Raw genomic sequence first — 21,250 nt, forward strand, 5'->3', positions numbered from 1 at the left:
CGGTCGAGGGGGTGAGTGGCAGGGGATTTTTTTTCAAAGCGATGCTCTTGTTGGGCTTCGGTGTCAGAGAGGCAAAGTCGTAGCTACAGTGGTGGTGGTGGTGCCTTATGGTCAAACGTCACGCGTGGTTAATCACGTTAGTTGAAAATGAAGCCAATGCGTCGGACGCCGGCTTCTTTTGTGCCCGAGCAATGCTACAGCGGCGTGCACCCATACACCACCATTGCGAGCACTGCAGAGTTCGGAGTGCGCGCAAACGAAACTCTCTTTCTCGGTCGTAAAAGCAAAACGCGAAACACGTGCAAGGGAAATAAGCCGAGCTGGAGCCACCGGACCGTACACCTACTGCTTCATTTTCACCGGCGTATTTGTCGTCGTGTTTATTTTCACGTCCGCGCGAGCCCCCGGAATCACCGAGATTCTCCCTGAATGTGGGGGGCGGGAGGAAATTTTTTACTCCATTGCTTTGCTACAAAATAAGATACAGTTTCCACCAGCAAAGCGCCGAGTTATATTTAAAACTTTCAGTGCCCAATGTGCCCCGAGAATTACCGCGGTGGTTCTGCTTGTCATTGAACCGGAAAAGTGCACTCGACACACATCAAAGCGCTAATCAGACCACTCGACGATGAATTTTATAATTTTTCCCGACCCTGCAGCTGGTTTTCTCCCCCCCCCCCCCTCGCGGCTGTATCAACTCAAACGCTCAAGTGCAGCTGTACGCGCGATGTTTATGTCACTCGGAAATCACATAACTATATGTATACATCATACAAGCGCGCGTACTTCTAAAAAACTGCTGTCGGTTCATTCATCTATTTTCCTTTCCGCATGAAAGCTCCATTTGGACCTGAAGCTGGACTTTTCAAAGTGGGCTTTTTCGGTACCCCCCCCCCCTTTTTTCCCTTCATTTTCTTTCATTAATTTTTTAATTGGCTAACGGGGAATCAAAGAGCCCGGGTCTTACACTTGTCAGACTTTTCCCCGCATACGTTGCTGTTGCAATCGCGGTGTATCAGGTGTACCTACATTTCTAGCAAAAATCCAGCCAAATGAGGCAAAAAAAAAGAAAAAAAAAAGAAATGGAAACGAGGGCGATTATAAAAGTGAGGGCCGGTTAACTCTCGAGACTGCCGACTTTGGAGTTGTTTGTCTCGCGAAATAAAATCCAACGGAGCGGAAAATAAGCGAACGAGCGGGCGAGTGCGGTAATGGCAAACAGCGGCGGCCCAGACGCGTTTGATTGAAAATTGAAAGTGGACTGCCAAGGGTTTCGTGTACACACATACATCGGTGCCTCTGCAGCTCTGCGCATATATATATAACAGGTAATGGATCGATGAAAAGAGACGCATAAGTATTGTGCGGAATGTAGAGCAGAACCGGGCTATTTGCGCGTCATATGTGTATATGTACACTATATATGGGCAAAGAGGGATGCGTGTGGGTGTGTGTACTCACCAGTGGTCGAGTTGATGAGAAAGTAGCCTTCCGCGTTGCCGCTCGTGATGGAAAAGGTGAACCGTTGCGGCGAGACGTCGCGGTCGAAGGCCCGCATCTGGAGCACGCTCACGCCGGCCGGCGAATTTTCCGATACCGACGGATAATAGACCGGCAGCTCGGTGAGTGGCGTGTTGTCGTTCTCGTCCAATACCTCGACGTACACCTGCAACGAGGGACCGGCAAATCATTTCTTTTTTCCTCCCCCCACCTTCTCTATACTCTTTTTTTTTTTTTGTATTTCTCCACCCAATCCAATTTATTTGCAACCTTTTTCGTCTCTCGTCCACACGCGCCTCCGTTTTGAATTCGATAACAAACTACGCGCTCCAATTTTCACAGTTTTTTTGATGGTTTATCAAATTAAAAAAAACAGTGCGCGTGTTTTCTTTTTCCCTTTCCAAGCGCACACGTCACGTTTGCCTTCCAAACAATGCACTCAATTGTTTTTGTTTCAAATAAATTTTGGTGCAAATTATAAGGGAATTAATTGAATTTGCGTGGGCGTGTACGTACCTGTAATTTCGAGCTCAGCGGCACGACGCCGTGATCCTGAGCGTAAACCGTGAGCCAGTAGCCGCTCTTGGCTTCCACGTCGAGAGCCGCTTTGGTCTTTATCTTTCCTGAAAACAAACAAAAGAATAATCATAAATATAAAATAGTATAGTATTTGCGAGCATTTGATTCTTTTTTTTTTTTCCCTCCCAACCGTACGCTAATTAATTCAACTGAAAGGCTCGGAGAGGAAAAATCTTTTCAAAGTAACACAACAATCATGGAAAGATTTTCATCCCTCGCCGTTACCATAGATTCCAAAAGCCTCGGAGCTTTTCTCTCCCTGGTATATGTACACGCATGTGATGGAAAAACAAAAATTTACACTCCCCGCCAACCCCCTCGTTTGAAAGGTACAAATGAATTTTGTTTTTTCCATATATACTTACTGGTGAGCCAAGGTTGAGGGGGAAAAAAAAAAAAGAAAGGACGCAAGCAGGCAAGTGAAATATTTGTCGTCTCATCGTGTAGACGACAACCCCAGAGACCAAGTCGCACAGGTGATTTTTTTTTTTTTCTTCTTCTTTATCTCTCTCGACGAGAACGAGCTTTACGACGTGGTTGCGCGAGAACAGAGAATAAAGACGGACAGTTGCCGGGGTGGATAACAAAGAAAAAGTGCAACCTATACGTATACACGAAAGAGGGGGGGAAGGACACACTGTGGTACACCTAGTTATGACAGGGACGGGGGATCGAAATTTCGTCGGTTGTTCGGGGGGTGGGGCGTCCGGATAAAAGCATCTTCACGGGCGAACACAACGAGAGTATGTACGCGGGGTTGGGAGGCACCGGGCTGGAAGAGTAACACGACCGAGGCGGATCCGCTAAGAAACTTACCGTTGACGAGGACGTACCCTATACGTATATATATATACTTACCAGGGGGAGTTGGGCAAGTCCCGGGTTAACTGCTGCTGCTCCCCCTTTTCTACATCAAATTATTGGGCCCGACGGCAAAGACGCGCGCGAAGCCTTTTCTCCCCGGCGAATAATTAAGGCGCGACCTAGTCTCTGCTCTCTTAAACTCATCTCTTATATATACATACATACTGCTGGTACGGCTCGTGTGCCTCTAGTGCTATATACGTGTTGTATACACCCTCTCTCGCTAGATGATGTGCACTTTGCTACCCCTGTATCGCCATTATCTTAAGCGCCGTCGTACACAACGTGTACTTCCGAGTGGGTGTTCGTACTCGATACCTACGTGACTTCACCGAGTACTTAAATATTTATAATAATATGTATAATATCCTACATTGGCTCCGTATCTCCCGTTTCAGCGTGGACGAGACACGCGTGAAAAAAAGGCTTTTATACCGTTGTGCCGCGTATATTGTATAGACGCGTTGCGAGATGATACGTGGATTAATCAGGTCGAATAAGCATCGATAACGAGGTACGTGTAATCCGAAAGACTTTGGGACGCGTATAGTATATATTATAATGTATATGTGCATTTCCTCGTTGCAGTGCACCGCATCACAATGGCCAAAGTAGAGTGCGGTTGGGTTGTGCATATATATACGTATACGCATCGGGATACGTGAAATATATATATATCGGTCGGTGGGCAGTTAGCGGGACGTGTTATCCGATGATGAACGATTCGAAGGTGGATAATATTATGCTGGAATATCGCTTGTTGGGTACGTATAATCAATGACCAGCTGATTGGACGACGAGGATCGATTGGGCACAATACATGTAATATTATATATTGGCATGAATGTGAAAGCGATTTAAATCAATTGTTGATTTATTACAACGATTTACACAAGTATACTACGTATAGTAGCTTTGATTTTCGTTTCTTTTTTTTTTTTTTTTTTTTTTTTTTTTTTTTTTTTTTTTTTTTTTTTTTTTCTCCGTCACCGTGTCAAACGGTTCCGTACAGGTGCCAAACGGATGGGAATAATTAAAAAAAAAAAAAAAAAGTCACAGACATAAAAAGCTCGTTAATCCAGTGAGGCGGAATCACCTCTAGAAGGGCCATGAAAGAACGTATCCGACCGTGGTTGACTGTAATCATCGAGTGAGCGGGTGGAGGTGGTGTACCCACATAGGCGGGCCAATATCAATCGGATTTGTTGGCAATTTCGTGTACCTCTCACCAGTCGTACCGACTACACATGTATGTATGTATATATATTATATGATACACGCGTGTGCAGAAGCAGCGGTGGCAGCTGCGGTATTAAAATTTGTCGAGGAAAGGGCGCACCGCGTGGGAGTACCACCAGTAGATAGTGCGTATATATATATATATACATTTATATGTATAGGTATAGCACCTGTATACTGCATACTGTACATACCTGTACGTGTGCACGACACAACGGGACGAGAGGGAATTATTTATCGGGTGCGAGTTGGGTGTGTGTACATACGGACGTGCAGGTTGGTTGGCCGTGCGGACGAGAGCGTGGCTTTGGAGCCGGACCCGGGCCCAATTATTTATCGACGGCGAAATTCGTTCGGGGAATTATTAATGGAGGCCGTAATAGCTCGCGCCACCGCACAGACGGCATCATTTATTGAGCGCGACGCTGGCCACCCTCCCACCCTCTATATATATATACACCCTATACGTACCTACCTGTGAGCTAAAGCTATGTATGTATATGTATAGTCGTTGACGTCGAGATTTCGAAATTAACCGTCAGTGCCCGTGTACGCGCGTGCGATGCAATCCCGCGTGCCTATACCGAGCCGTGCTCCTTTGGGACGGACTCGACGATTATTTAGCCGATCGTTTTACCATGCCCGTCGGCCCTCTTTTCTCTGGAATGTCACGCGTGCGTTATTTTCTACTTTTTTTTTTTTCCCCCCCAAAAAAAGGAAAGAGTAGAAAATTAAAAGGTATATACGTGGGAGATGGAGGCAGAGCTTTCCTGATGTGTAATCTCGATCTTTTGACGTTTCACGCGAGATAAAAAGGTGGAAAAACTGGGTGATTTTCTGTTCGGAACGTGGATGAATTTTCCGAGGCCTCGAAAGACATGCAGAGAGATAAAGCACATCACGTAAGCCACTCAGACACGAGTGCAGATGTGATGTGTAGATTATATATATTTAGTAAAAGGCGCCACGCGCGAGCTCAATTTTTAATTTTTTCGAATCGTTTCACGAGTATGTGCATGCGTGAGAATAGGATTTAGCTGCTGCAGCTGTTGCGGATATATATTTTATGGTGATTAGAAAAAAAAAAAAGAAAAAATGGTCGGGGGAGAAAATGAAAAAGTGTAACTTTCATCTGTATTACCGGTATATATAGGTATACCTATACGTACATGTATGTATATTTATGTGGATACAACGAAATAAATCAATACAGCTGAATCAGAGATACATCAGATAAACATATACACATACATAGAGAGAGATGTATCGCGCCGCCTCTCGTTATAACCACGAAACGAAGAACTTTCACGTCGTTATATTGTTATTATTATCATTATCATCGTTATTTTTGAGCGCGTATATATAAAAATATAATGTACAGATGTGGTGTGTGTGTGTGTGTGTATATTAGTGCACGCACATACATCGGACGCAGCAGGAGAAAGTAGGCAAAGCCAAGGATGCAATTCGAATCTCGTCTCTCTTGACCAGATGAGCCATTAGCCTTATTGCATTCTGGTGTACGGCTGCAGAGGCACGCGTCGTATGCACACACGCCAAACTGCGGCATTGCTTTAATCAGCCAATGATGGGGGAAAAAAAAAAAAGAAAAATGTATCTTTGTCTCGATCCACGGAGACGGAAAACCACTCGTCAAAGACCTAATAATATATTCCCGCGAGAATCAAGGTCGTCGTCGAAACGAGAGCACCGCACACGGGCGACATGTATACAGCGAAGGGGAGCGACGCAAAATCCGAGCATCGCCGACTGGACGCTCCGACGCGTCCTCGATCACCGCTCGACATCTGTCCCCTTATTGGTCGCTATATTCCTTTACTCATCACCGGCATGCGCACGTATTATGTAGCCCAGAATGTGAGCTCCTCATTTACGTATACTATATACGTATATACCAGCTGCAGCGTGTACAGCTTCACTTATGTGCATTGTATGTATACATATGCTTATATCGTGCCAATAATTCACAGGTATGCGCATATCACGTGTATACGTCAAGAGAGTGCGTGAGAAAGCACGTCAATTATCAGAAGAATTTCGAGCCGAGAGCTATACGATATATTATATACTATGCTGCGGCCGAACAGGTGGCTACAGGGGCTACTCTCCTCCTCTCGCATACTGTAGCCCATACACACATAAATATATGTACAACATGTACATGCTTTTATTTCCTATCACGTATGTCCTTAGCGGTGGCACAATGAGAAACGGAGAGAGTGCAGGGGGGGAAGGGAGAAAAAAAAAGTATGGAAACCACCGACAATGATTGCGCTCGAAAGAGCAGTGTTACAACAATAACCATCACGGGAAATTGGAGAAGTTGAGGTGGCGCGAAAATAATTACTCAAGAAACGAAAGAAGAGGGAAGGAAAAAAAAAAAAAAACAGGAAAAAAGTTGGAAAAAGTGTAGAAAAGAAAAGGGTATGTATATATATAGTTCTAGCCACATATACTTGGGGCGAGGGGGTGGCACGTAATGAATAGAGGAGCGGAGAAACCGGGCCCAGCTCCGAGGAAAGACAATGAAATTATGGGCTCTCACGGAGGAGGCGAGGGAAGGCTTTAAGGGTGCTGAGAAAAAGCGAGCCCGTGTGTATATATACGGGGCAGCGATCGAAGCGATAGAAAAACGCTCGCCCCAATGTATATATATGTATACGGACAGAGGGACATCCCTCTTGGCTCTAATTTCATCGGTCCGGCAGATACGTGATGGCGTACAGCGGTAATCGGTCTCGTGGTAAGTATATCTCCGACACTTTCCTCCGATCCGGTGTTTTTCAATAACCGCGGCGAGCGCACCTCGCATATTATCGATGACTCTGGGCTACACCGCAGAAAGGGTATATACACACCTCGGTCGGGGGTTTCACCGAGTAGGGAACTTGCGACAAATATATCCTTCCTTTTGGGAAAAAGCTCGACGCTCAATTTTTCCCACCCACCCACCCCCTACGGCTTTCTTCTACGCGTATATAGTCGTCAACGCAACTGTATATACTTGGTTGACAAATATTAGGTGCACAATGTATATACATAGGACGCGAGATTGCGCGATGATGCAGCTTTTGATCCACCGAAGCGAGAAAATTTGTTTACCGGGGGGGGGGAGGGGGGGGGCAGGTCGTTTTTCCCGTTGCGGAGAACAAAGCGGCTTCGTGCGCCTCGATCTTATTTCATCGGCCTCTCCCCCGAAAATACTTCAAACGGAGTCTCGGGGCAAACAGAGTTTGATGACGGAGAAGAACTGGAAGGGTAGGGAGTGGGGGTAAAGTCCGATAGGGCGATATAATACACGGGGAGGAGGAGAGAGAAAAAGAGCTACAAATTGGATTGGGCGATAAAACGATTGGTATGGACATGGCTAGCTACACGACTACCTACCGTGTTTCGACGAGCCAAATGGAGCGCCGAGGATTGAATTGTCCTGGGTTTGCCACCATAGTGGGAAATGGTCGTTTTTCGTTCAGTATACATATTGTACTTGTGCACGTAATATATAATTGCGCGAGAAATAAAAATGCTCGATGTATATATTTGCGACGCACAAGTTATGGATGCGTATATATACGGCGAGTGAGGTAATCCTAGCTCGGGTCGGAGGAAGAAGAGATCGAGAGGGGGAAAAAAAAAAAGAAATCAGCGTCACCTGATCACCGTTAGAAAAGAGGGGCCGCATCACCTTTGGTACATTCAGCGAAAAGGAGCCCCAAGCGTGTACGGATTCTTCGTCCCGAGTGGGGCTTGCCTCCACCTTTTATATACATATACATATATAATTATGGTACACAGGATATAGTAGCGGAGGATCGATGACCGCGAGTTTCATACTTCGACCCCCTCCCCCCTCCCGAGCAGCGCTTGTAAATGTATATCGATGCAGCGGAGGAGCGCTACTATATATGCACTTACCGCGCCTTTCGTGCACGTAATAGAGAAGTGTATGCCGCGGTGGTACACGTATAATATAATATTGTACGAACGCTTGCAGGGCTTGCTCGCCCGTGCACCATCGTTGGCCCAACCTGAAACGAAATCGACGCAAAGCTCCCGCGCCAGAGTCGCCCCGTTCCATCACGTTGGGTTTGCACTTTACCGATAAACTCTCGATCGATTCGTCGCCTACTTCTTCAGATAATTTTCAACACAACGCGCGCGTCCATTAATTTTACATGATAAATCCTTTGAGGCTCGATTAATACCCGTAACGCGACAACGCGTCGGGGCACCGTATACACACGGTTACTTGGAGGGCCAATTCAATTTGGTGTACCGAATAATGCGCGAGGGAGTCCGGCTCCTCCTCGTCACAGGATCGATAATCGATGGGGGGGAAACTCGGTACATTACACAACCACTGCTGCTGTTCGCTCGAGGCCGTGATGTTTGTGTTTATATACATGCGCAACTATCGACACATTATATCTATACATATTATGTACGTCGTGTACATAGGTAAGCGTAAAAGATTATAGAGTCGAATGGGGCTTTCCCGGAAAGTCTTCGATTCCGGATACACCTACGATGCATCGAGCATCGATCTACAACAAATGATAAATAGTTGCAGTATACAAGGAGATGGGGAAAGATTGGCTGCCGAGCGGTCTCTCTGGTCCTCGAGTGCGTCCCTGAATTATTTATATGGAAGGCCCTTATTGGCGGATTTTCCATCCCCCTATCGCCTCGTGCAGCGAAACTGAACAAATTATTTATAAACTTTGGGCATTTTTAAAAGCTGCGTAGGCGCCCACGGTCACGGGGTGAGGTTGCAAGCTCCCGGGACTCGTTACTCATCAGCCCCGCTGCCGCACACCTTGGCCGAAACTTCATCAGAGAGAGAGAGAGAGCAGTAGCACCGGCAGCTTTGCCTTTCGAAACTTTGATCATTAATTTCACTTGGCTACTCTGTATATATACTCCAACCCTCCCCTCCCCCTTTTTTTTTTCTTATTCTCATCCCACCCCAGCCCAAAGTGTCTTGCTGATATTATTGCGCGCACGGTTGGCTTATAACGGGCGTGTGTTCGCTTATCTTATATCCCCCATTGATTCCCAGGGTACACTGATTGAGGTATCGTTACAATAATACGCTTTAATATTGGTTCTATATGAAATCACTTTTGGTGTTGTACCTTCCGCAATTGTAAAGAGCCCAATCCATCTCTTTGGAGTAAAAATGTGTAGTGCTTGGGGTATACGAATCAATTTCCGCGTTTGTACGATGATGGTGAGGAGGGGAAAAAAAGCATTTCCCGCACCCGGTTCGGATTTTCCTTTGAGGCAGGGTGAAAGCTCCAGCGGAGCGTGGAGAGAATAACATTAGATTCAGATAGAGGAGGAGAAGGCCGCTTTTTGCGCCTGAAAGGTGGCAAAATAACGCCATTCAAGATTACAGTACGCTTTCGACTTTATTTATTTATTTATTTTTTTTTTTTCATCCCCACTTGCGCGTGACGCGCGCGTTAGAGGAGCTTTATTTATCCTCGCGACTTTGGGTTGGAACGGTGGCGCGAGTCAAATAATAAATAAGTAGGCGCCAGTGGTGGTGGTTACTGTGTTACATTGATGAAAAATCCAACCCTTTGGCATATGAAAGCGAATGTAATATATATAGCTGAATTTTGTCTTACAACGATACAATGATAGGAATAAATTATATGCATGGCGAGGGGAGATTTGCAAAGCTCCGAGATGGAGATTATTAGACCTATGTAGGCTGCAGGAGATGAGCGTAGATTAAGACAAACTTATCATTGTTACGATCGTTATTAAAATTGTTTGCGTCCTTTTGTACAACACTTTACCGTACGGTTTCCCTGTATATATACCTACTATATACCCACTGCGTATGTAAGCACAAGTGCAGTACAATAACGATGATAATAAAAGTGGGAGGGGGGAGTGTCGGACGGAGTGCATCTGCCTATTAAGCGTAGGGGGGTGGCCGGTCTTTTGAGTGCAAACGGCGCTTAAACAATGCACGCGGGAGAAGAAGCGGCTCGCACGTTGTACGGCCTAGGGCACGCCCACTCTTTTTCCCGATCTGAATAATTGACGGCAAAAAAGCCCTCCCGAGTCTCGTGCGTGTAAAACAGCGCCCTGGTAAATGTTTCCCTGTGCGATAATTGAGGGGAAGAACAAAAAAAAAAAAAAAAACAAAAAACAAAAAAATTAATCGCCGCTGATTTTCTTGGTCGAGAAGAAAAAAAAAGAAAGAGGAGACTATTGGTGGAGAGAAATACCTGGCGCCCAGCCGTGCGAGGATATTGCGTTGACTACTGCTCGTCTGTCCATCCCATCCGAGTATAGCTGGTGTATACACGAGTATAGTGGTAACAGTATTAGCCGATGCTCGACAGATCGGTAGTAGGTATACCCATGTATATACATATGGCTGCAGTAACACAGTCACACAGGATGCGGAGGATAATATAATATACATGCAGGTACCTATATATGTATATACCTCAAGGAGGAGGAAGCAGGAGCATCGGGGTCTGGATTCTCCGCCACGTGGTTTTGAGTTTCGCGGTTGCCAGAGGCATAACACAGAGAAATGCTCCACTTGCAGGCTTTCCTCCCTCTAACCATGCCAGCTCCGTTCGAGTACATTATTACGCTACACGCGCCGGTCTCGGTATATAATAATACATACATACATGTATACCTCGAATATGCACGTATATATATATATATATATATATATATATATATATATATATAATATTGTACAACGTTCCCACGGCGCGTCATGCAAGCTCTCTTGTGTGCGTACCACACCGTCAACCCGCTATACTCTGCAGCCTCTGTTCTGATATGGGTGCGTTTCTCTTCGCCGCCCAGCTTTTCGTCATACTCGCTTATTTCCATCCCATTTGCCACTATAGACTCTCCCTCTCTCGTGAAAGTCGCACAATGCGACATCTTTTCACCATTAATATGCCATTTGCATCCCCCACTTCCCTGCGCACCCGTTCCTTTGCTCGCGGGCTGTCCTTTATTTTTCATTTCACTGCAGTTCCTCCTACTCGTATTTTACTTTTTTCTTTTACTCGGTTGTACGTTATATTTTTCCCCCTCAAATTGGTCTCTAGGATGGAAAATTAAAAAAAAAAAAAAAAAATTATTTTGGATTTTTTGCAATTGAAATGAAAAATCTAAAGACCGATTCAAGTTTTTCCGATTACTTTTCAACTTTTCCCGGTTTGTGTATTTATAAGTGAATATTTATAACATCCATGCAGCTGCGGAACGAAATTCATCAATTTTTCAATCAATGCATAAGGTTTGGCCAAAGTGCAAATTGAAAAAAAAAATTGGTTAAAAAAAAAAATTATTATAAAAAAATCATCCAACATGTCGATTTTACATCGTAATGCTCATTTAATTTAATTTGCGAATTGATGAAGAATCCATTCGAGATAATTAATTTCATGAAACATCGATACGTGTAGGGACTACTACACCGCGAGTAATGCATTTTTTAATCGATGATAATACGATATGTAAAAAAATTAGCTCAAATAACAAAACTCGACGTTTCAACGATCGATTGCATCCACCTATATTATACACTCGAGTTTCAATTTTATCGAAAACAATCGGATACACAAAAACCCAATGACGCGCTCGTCGGTATAATGTAACCAAGTAAACAGCCTAATGAATAATTCCAAGTTTATCGATCCGAAGGCCCCTCGCAGCGCCTGTAAATTATTCCCATCGACAGCCCGCCCGAATTAGCTAAATTACATACCTAAGTAAATTTCGCTCTCAATCGACGCTCGGCGTAATTAAACTGTATGTATATACAACATCCACACGTACCGATACGCATAGAATTCGTCCCGCAGTCACACTCGCAAATTATATCATATACATATTGTGCCCACACTTTCCCCAACGCGCATCACAAAGACTTTCTTCCGCGAGGAATCTTCATTCCCCCCCCCTCGAAAAGTAATAATACCGATTGATTCGAGGAGAAAGCCGCGACCAGAGAGAGACGACTTCAATTGCTCGAAGCGTATGCTGCGCGGGGCCTTTCCTCCTCTTTTTTCTATTTTCACTTTTATTACCCCCGGCTTCCTCATCCATACCGTTCCTTCCGCCAGAGAGATATTACCCTGCCCCGGTATTCAGCAGACCTTCCAATCGCCGGTGTTCGAGGACACGTATATATATATATGTAGCACTCCTCTGCCAAGACACTGGGCCTATACGTATATATAATATATTTATGGCGATGATAATAAAATAGTAATCTCCTCGCGGGGAATTGAATGTAATGACCGATTCATGGTGCGATCGGCGTTTTTCTCGTCGATCCTTTCCCCTTCCCCCTCCGGTGCAACTACGTATATATGTATATTGTACGTGAAATCCGCTTTCATCCGCGAGCCGAATCCTCTTGGGCATAATTTTAATTTAATCCGGCGAAATCGCGGAAAAATCCGGCAAATCAGGCGCATCGCGTATATATATATAATATACATGTCGCGCGGAGGCGAAATTCCGTATATATATATATATAATACACCCGATAGCGAGAGAGAGGATTATTATCATCCACTCGAGCGCCGAATGCAAATCGTCAATTTTATTTCGACTTAAAAAAGATTAGCCTCGTAGAGAGAGAGCGGCGAGTCCCGATTTTCATTCGCGTGGGAATTTGCGGGCCCGAAAAGTCCATCCGGATGATATCCGCGATATAACACACATAGCGCACAACCCCGTTACTACCGCGAGAGAGCAGAGGGGAAAAATTTTTACCACTGCAATTATCCACGCGCTGCATTCGGAATAAGCTCAGTGTGCATATCTATATTATTATATACCCTTTCACTTTTCCGTGCAGTCACGTACGCGCACTTACGCACCAACAACCACACGTGCTCTGGTATATACACATAATAGGTATACGCATCATGACTACATATTTTGCTTTCCATAGATACATCTGTGTACGTGTGTGTAGGCGTGGGTGTTGGGGCGCATAAATTGAGCTCGAGACGTCGTCGAGGGTGATGCGTGAAAAAATGTAGTACCCTATAGCTGCTTCTCTCCGCACATTATTCCTTTTCCCTCATGTATACGTATATATATACTTGCGATCGACGACGACGAAACAAACTTTTCTCCCCGGTAAGAAATTATACGTGTGATGTATATATACGTTATCGTGACCCCGTCGCGGGGCAAAAGCGCGTAATAACTTTTACACGCGGGTCCGGGGGGATATAGATAGATATCGCTACCGATGAGAGCGTATATATATATACGAGCAAAGCCAGGGTTATACCTACCGCGTATAATCACTGCTTTCCATCTATTCGACTCCGTAGGCACGTGCGTTGCTTTTATCGCCACCCTCCGTTGTAATATATGTATTGTTTTTTATGTCTTCCCGGGACGCCAAGAGTCTCTGTTTCTTTATCGGTACCTCAGAATCGGAGCTATATAGATGGGAAGCGGCACGTAAAAAAAAAAGAAAAAAGGAGTATCGTCAAAGATTTACAGCCACTGGGCGCAAGTATTAAAAGCGGAAGATGTTTGTTATTGAATCGCGTGCAGCAGAGAACACGCGTGCCGTGTCGCAGTTGGGCCGAGCTAATCGAGAAGACGCTGCCGGGAGACTGATACCGGCAAGGGACTGGCTCCGCCGTGTAACAACATCAACATTTATATTAAATATGCGGGGTGTGAGGGGAAAAAAAAAAAAGTTTGGCAACTTTTAGCTTATTGATCTCTCGGCCGGGACTCGCATAACTTTGCCGTTTCTTCGCGACTCTCTCTCTCTCCTCGATACAGCCTCTCTCGGCCTCTCTGGTGTACGAGAGTTTTTCTCCTTCTTACTTCGTTCTTTTCCTTCTTTTTTCTTTTTGACAGAAGCAGCAGTATAACTCTGCTAATTTCAGCTTTATTAAATTCATACAGGCGCCCTCGATGTCCCCCTTTGTCCCGATGGAAAATGAAACTCCGCGCGACTGCTGGCTCGGAAAAGGGGGCAAAAAGTTTTTACGCGCCCTCGTGCACTGACGCAATGTACATCGAACTGTAAGCGCGCCATCCCCCGTTTCGCGTTCATTTTCCCGTGAGTCCTGAAAATTGACGAAACGAGACGATATTCGCGATGACCTCCACGCCACAGCTGACGAGTAAAATACCCATACGTATACGTAAGCCGGGAACTTGGGGAGATGCATTTCGGAACAGCGTTTTCGCCGCGTGTACTTGCAGGAGGGGCGCAAAGTTTCGGTCGGTTGTTCCTCCCCCTTGTCTTCGTCGTTCGACTTGTGCAACCCAGGCCCATAGGTATATATATATGCGTAGGCGCCTGTAATCTGCCGCGTAACACGGCCGGTCTCTCTTTCCACTATAACCGTCGATTCCGTCCCTGCCGGGGATTTAATAAAAGCGCCCCCGCTGTTGCACCCCCCCCCCCTCTTCGCTCTATATGTGTGTACCAACAGGCCGAGACTGTACCCCCTCGCTCGTTCTGGACCGGGACGCGTGTTGTGTGCTCGTGCAGACGGTATATATACAGCTCCCCTCCCTCTCTCTCTTCTCATAAATTTATATCTATTTTCGACGCCCTGTATAGCTGATACACGCGCTCGCGTGCTGGGCTCCCTACACGTGCACGTTATATGTCACATATAGACCAGCGCCTGGCTATACCACGTGCATGGTCGCCTTATCGGCCATCTCCGGGTTTTATTTGAACTCCGAGCTGTATATGGATGTATAGGAGGGGAGAGATAAGGCGAACCGTCGGCCGTCTCTGCGTGGAGTATATTTTTGGCTTTTAGGCCTCGCATCGGTGGATGGATGTTAAACGATTGCGCGTACCTTTTTGCGGGCCATTGAATATCATCCTCCTCCCTTTACATACATTTTTCGGCCAGAAGCTCTCGATTTTTTCTTCTTCTTTATTTATTCCCCTACATTGGTGCTCGGAAAAATTATATATATGTAGGCTCGGAGCTGTAAAATTTCACCACATATTATATATCGGGAGCGCGAGTGCGAATATCAGAGCTCGCCAGAGCACACCCTCCGTGCGTACACCCATCATCCGCCGGCAAATGGAGAATCGTTGTCGTAAAATAATTGATTTATTGCGTTGACCTCTCTGCGCGCGTATACACCCATATACATGGTGCGGCAAACACGTATACATGTATCGGCTGATCAGTTAACGAAGCGCAGCTCTATCCACTGCGATGGGATCCTTTCAACCATTTGTTTTCTGGAATATACTTTTTACCGAATAAAGAACCTACTCATGGTATACACTGTGATGGAAGTGAACCGTTGACGCGATTGTTCCACCGTACGGGTGTAATAGTATATTATCCAACACCTCTACCCCAAGGGGCTAAAAAATCATGCTTCCCCACTACGTATATATGTATCCGCAGGAGGGGTGCGCCGGAATCGGCTCGAAATTATTCATACGCGAGTTTTCGCGGCTACGGCGGTTGAAGGCGAAAATAATCCAACGAGACGAAGGAGAAAGAAGAAGAGACGAGGCGCTGAATTATAAGCGCGAGCGCGGGGCTCTCGTCCGAACAAAAAGATCCGGTCGGGGTTGCAGCAGCTCGTGATGAGTTTTCGACCCCCGGGACCGGGGAAGGTATATTATTACCTATACGTACACGTATATAAAAGAGGAGCAATCGGCAAAAAGATAATGCGGGCGTCGGTGATCGGTGGTTCTTTTTTTTTTTTACCCCATCTACCCACCACCTGTGACGTGTGGTATCCGTTCACTTCATCGATCATTGCCGGGAAAGGAAGTAAATTTACCTCGCGGTGAAATTACGCGTACGACAAATCGGTTGTTTTCACTCTCTGTCAAATTTACGGAAGGACATTTCTTTTTTAATTACGAACCACTTTGCATCCCTCATTTCCCCCCCCCCATTGTATTTCAAGGGGAGGAATTTTCACGCGTAGCACCACCTATTTAGCTTCTACTTTTCTTTTTTCCCTCTGTGGAGGATCCAATACCTGCCGTGAATAGTATCGAGTTGGAAATTCCTCGAGAGGAAGGAAAAAAATTTCATTTTCGATGAAAATCAAGTGTGAAGCAACGGGAGTGCTCTTTGCGAGCATGTACACATAATTTACCGAGGTGACGAGGGCGTTTGGTATGATAAAGCCAATATAAATAAACGGAACGGATTATAAGTTTGGAAAATACGATGGTGCGAACGAGAGTCTGCGAAAATCTGCGTGCGAGTGAAATTATATGTACACCTATATACCACGTGCGATTAATGAGGTGAGGTGTGAATCGCGTTGGAGACACGATGGGTTTTACGTGCGCGTACGGTGAAAAAGGTTTTCCCTGCAGCTGTCGACGATGATTTTATCGTCCCTTTCAACATATTATGTACATATATTTATATTCCAACGCAAGGGAGATAAACGAACGAATCGAGAGGGAGTGGAAGCGTCATTTGCATCGTCAGTCGCGAGGGGGGTAGGATTTTTGTTTAACTCACGGGAGTAAAGCAACAAAAGTTATCACGGTATATATGGCACATTTATATATATATATATATATATATATATATATATATACATACCACGTCACCGCAGAGTTCATTTGCGAGTTTTGATTAGTTTCTCGTATCGCGCGCTCCCTCCCGTCGCCTCTAAAAGGCCAACCACCGGGGGAAAAAAAAATATTTATTGGCAAACTTTTCCCTCGTTCGTTTATTTATTTATTTGTTTATCATTTTCCATCCGAATCAACACTGCCGCCAAAATTTTTGACGCGTGAGATCGATCTCTCTCTCTTTTTTTGTTTGGAAAAAAAAAAAAAAGAAAAAAGAAGAGTTACAACCCGATGACATCTGGCTCTGGACGAAGAACCGGCGATACAAATGAACGTGTATGCTTCTATAGGTACGTATACGTAAGCAGAAGGAGGGGGAGGAGTCGAGTCATTCATCGCGCGACTGGTTGTCGAGTGAAGCAGAAGAAGAAGAATGGGCTCATACGTGTTGGGTGGCGGTCAGCGCCTCTATTAGCGCGTCTTGAAAGCACGGGGCGGAAGCAAGCCGGTCGGCTTTGTTGTGTCAGAGCTGCTGCTCCGGGAGAGATAAGAACAAGAGGAAAAAAAAAAAAAAAAAGACGAGGAGAGACTCTTGACGCGGAAGTTGGTGTAAAATATATAATGTACCCGCATCGCGTATCGACTTTCTCGCGTCCTGCGGGAAGACCACCTGCACCATAATATCGCTACCGTCACTACATAATATAGAACAGCAGCTATATGCTGATGGGGATCGCGGGTGTAGGTAAAAGAAAGTAAAAGAGCTTGCAGGAGGAAAGGACGTATAGGGTGGATGGGGGAAGGGGTTGGGTGCACCGCGCATCAGGTACGTCAGCTACCACGCCAACACGCGGGAATGGTATAGGTAGGGGCAGCTCCGGGAACTTGGCTTTCGCGCGGGGCGTTTCTAGCACGCGACTATTCTAAATCTCTGTTCTCTTCGACGTAGCTGGTTCGCGGCCACGTATCGCGGGCACTACAGGTATGCCCGTGCACGCTCTCTCTCTCTCCACGGCCGACCACCATATCATGCACGTTTAACCCATGGCGTACACTTACCCTGCACGTGAGCAAAGGGAGAGCCCCATACGAAGAGAAAGGAAGGGAGTCCGAGCGTTGCGCATGTGTATACCTATACGACATTGCGTTTTCTCGGTTCAATGGACTTTAAGCTGCTATACAGGTATATATATATGTATATTATGTATACGCGTGCTTATACACGAATAGGTATAGTCCCTGTGTACTTGCCGTGGCAGTATATCCATGATGTTGTTGGTACACGTACACTTAAAATACAAAACTAGCTCTAACGATGTCATCGGTGTATCGGTTCCCTCGCACCCCCTGCTCGGCCTTCTATAAATATGCACCCGAGAGTCAACCTGCTCCGTACAACAATAGTCGATCCTCGCGATCTGTTTTGATATAATATGCTAAATCCCATCATCTTCTGTTTCTATTCCAGATTTCGACGTGTATATTGCTCAAATATATACCTATCTATACGTGTTTGTAACATCCATCACCTACACGCGTCGTGCATTACCGTTTGCAATGTGCAGCAATTGAAATTCAATTGAAACGTAGGGGAAGGGGGGGGGGATATTGGGAAGGGGCGCAGGTGAGAGCCAGCTAGCACTGCTTGAGTGTATACGCTCCCCAAGGGCCGAGCGTTACGTGCCCCCATCCGCGGGGGATGATGCAGGCACATCCTAGGACCCGATGAGCCTCGCGTGGCTAAAAACTTGGCGATAATATCGGACACGGTACGTATGTGTGCTTCCTCCTTTTCCTGCACATATAGGTACTTTGGGGGAGGAAAAAGGGCTCGAAAAAAAAAAAAAAAAAAAAAGAGAGACAGGTTCAATTTTTATAGCCCACGGCATCATTACAGTACACGTGATGAACGACTAAACAAGTGCTTCTCGAGTGTACGCAATTGTTCTCGCCACCCACCCCTCCCCCTCCTTTACTACTCAACCCTTATTTTCGTATATATACACTATATATACCGCGGATTCTTCCTCCCGTGACCGTGTAGCGCCTCTCCTCGCGTGACTGCCAACTCAAAACACGGGCGGGGGGGGGGAGGGGGTGAGCCCGCGGCATCCATATGTATATACGGCCCATCAGCGTGTACTCTAATGATTCTCCGAGGAAATTCATAGCGTATATATAGCTGGGGGGGGGTACAAAACGCTCGGTATAACACGCTACAGCCCGCCCACACACCTCCTCCGCCCGTATACCATCGCAGCCGTCGACCAGCCGTAATTTCTCCAACTTCCGTTATGCAAACACTCGCAAGAGGTACATATATATATATATATATATACATGTACAACCGTTTGAGTATATATTATACCTGTATTAGATTTGCGTGCAACTTCGCGAAACCCTTCCTCGGCCTCCGTATACTTCGATATTCAGGGGGAGCTATGTGTATATACCTGCAGGTTATCCGTTGGGCTAAAAATGTAACTTTTCTCCCTGGGTTGTATAATTATGTTGCAAGAATAATAGAAAACAACATTTCAGCGTATTATAATATAGGTATACCTCTCCAAGGTAACAAGAGCATATATATATTACCTATATATATGTAGGTACAAACTGGTACAAAATGGGACGATTGCGTTTGCTTTCGCGTCGCCGACGACTACGAGTAAATGAAATTATAGAGGGGAGCACAAGAGGAGGCCCAAAGGCAATGACGGAAGAAGGAACAGACTGCCAAGCTCCGGAGGTAGGTACGTATGGCGGCAAGGGGGGAGGGAGGGAAGAAGAAGAAGAAGCGGGCTGGTGCGAATAAGAAGGGAACGGATGGCGTGCCGGCAGCAGAGCAGCTATTCTCCACTCCCGCTAATTGCTCGGTGGCCCGCCGACATGAGAAATATTACGCGGAAAGCTCCTTTGCTCGCGAATGGGAGGGGGGGGGGGTAGGGACGAGAAAACCCCAATCCACTAGCGAGGCTTCAGCCGAGAGTTGAGCTCGAGTCGGGCTTGCTTAATTCTTCGCCATCCAAAGCTTCGAGACGCTGCTGGTGGTGGTGGTGAATACCTTATATACACATACATACATACACACCCCGTCGCTGCACCGTGGGGGGGTACAGGGAGGTAGAGTCGTGCGCTTTAAATTTCAATTAAACGAGACAGAGCTGATGGTCTTTCTTTCTCTCTTTCCTACTCTCCTGTATATTATTACGTAAGGGCCGCGTCTGCGTTGAATAAGTTTCGCGAGCCAGCGTTATAATACACCCGAGACTACCCTCTCCACTTTTCGCCCCCCGTTCCCCACCCGCCGATATGCTCCCAGACGTATATATACCTCATACCAAGTATATGCACACGACGGCTAATCCGCGATTCTCCCCCTGCACCCCTTCGGCGTCTTTGCTCTTTTACTTCGTCGCTCTCTCCCCTTTGGTGCTCGAGACTCATTGAATTACCCTTCCCTACCATCGAGTCCTCTCTCTCTCTCTCGCTGGCGAGCGAATTACTATACATATATACGTGAGCGAGCTCTTCCACGAGGCTCCGTTAAATAACAATTTTTCGTATCATCTACCCCATCGGCGGACTAAAGGAAATTTTCGAGCACCCCCCTCCCCCCACCCACCTGCCGAATCCTCGTGGAATGTAATAAGATTTGGAGCTCAATTTGCGCGCCTGATTTTTTTAGGGCTCTCGAGTGCTTGGTTTGATAAAAGAAGTTGGGAGCGAGGACTGCTAATACCGATAGATGGACCACGTATAGGGTCCCCCGGGGAGGAGCAAAGCGCGCGCCGAGCGATAAATTGGAAATCCAATCGGAGGCTGTAGGCTGGGTGCACCGCGCGAATAATCGATCGTCTCCATACGTGGAGGACCATTTTGGGCTCGATGCAAGCCGGCCTGTACTGTATACGCACCTACTCGTCAAAAGGGCTGTAGTGGTAGGTATACACGTGCACATATAGCGCCCGAGCCCCGCTTGACCCGCTATCATACATACGTATATAGGTATACCGATCCTCGAGAATAGAAAGCTCCTGTGCCTATATATACTTGCCGATACGGTGGGGCTGCTCTTTTTGCCCTGCTCCCTTCTTCCTGCACTCCCACCCCCCCCTCATCTAGCGTGTTCCCACGAGTGGAGCGCGCCAAATCCCCCGCTGATGGACGCGCCGGAGCCCACACACGTGAACGGTGGCACTCTCTCTTCCCGTTCGGGGAATTCGCCGTCGCCCCGGAAAGAAAGGGAGCATTGTTCCAACTACTCTAGCGACCGACCCCTTTTCTTCCTCCTCTCTCTTTACTGCGCCTTCGATCCAACTCCCCCCTTTCTTCTACTTGTCGTCTCTTCCCGGATGACAAACTTTAAAACTTCCTAGACCATCCTGCCGACGACTACCGACAGCCCCACCGCGTCATACTCGCGGTGTACTTGGAAAATCGTGCGCCCCCCCCCACCCCCCAAACCCTTTTCTC

At 46.3% G+C, this 21,250-nt stretch overlaps 1 protein-coding gene across 1 annotated transcript in view; it reads right to left on the reverse strand.

Annotated features, from left to right (window-relative positions):
- kug (FAT atypical cadherin kugelei) overlaps window positions 1-21,250 on the reverse strand; it is a 113,464-nt gene that overhangs the window by 22,557 nt on the left and 69,657 nt on the right. The window contains exons 6-7 of the mRNA XM_014355057.2: window positions 2,017-2,123; window positions 1,462-1,666 (exon numbers count right to left, since the gene is read on the reverse strand). Of these exons, the coding sequence (XP_014210543.2) occupies window positions 1,462-1,666; window positions 2,017-2,123 (312 nt within the window). The remainder of the gene's footprint in view (window positions 1-1,461; window positions 1,667-2,016; window positions 2,124-21,250) is intronic.

This window comes from Copidosoma floridanum, unplaced genomic scaffold, assembly GCF_036245765.1.
Source record: "Copidosoma floridanum isolate Cflo_tuat_1 unplaced genomic scaffold, Cflo_Japanese_pri ptg000006l, whole genome shotgun sequence".
Taxonomy (NCBI): domain Eukaryota; kingdom Metazoa; phylum Arthropoda; class Insecta; order Hymenoptera; family Encyrtidae; genus Copidosoma; species Copidosoma floridanum.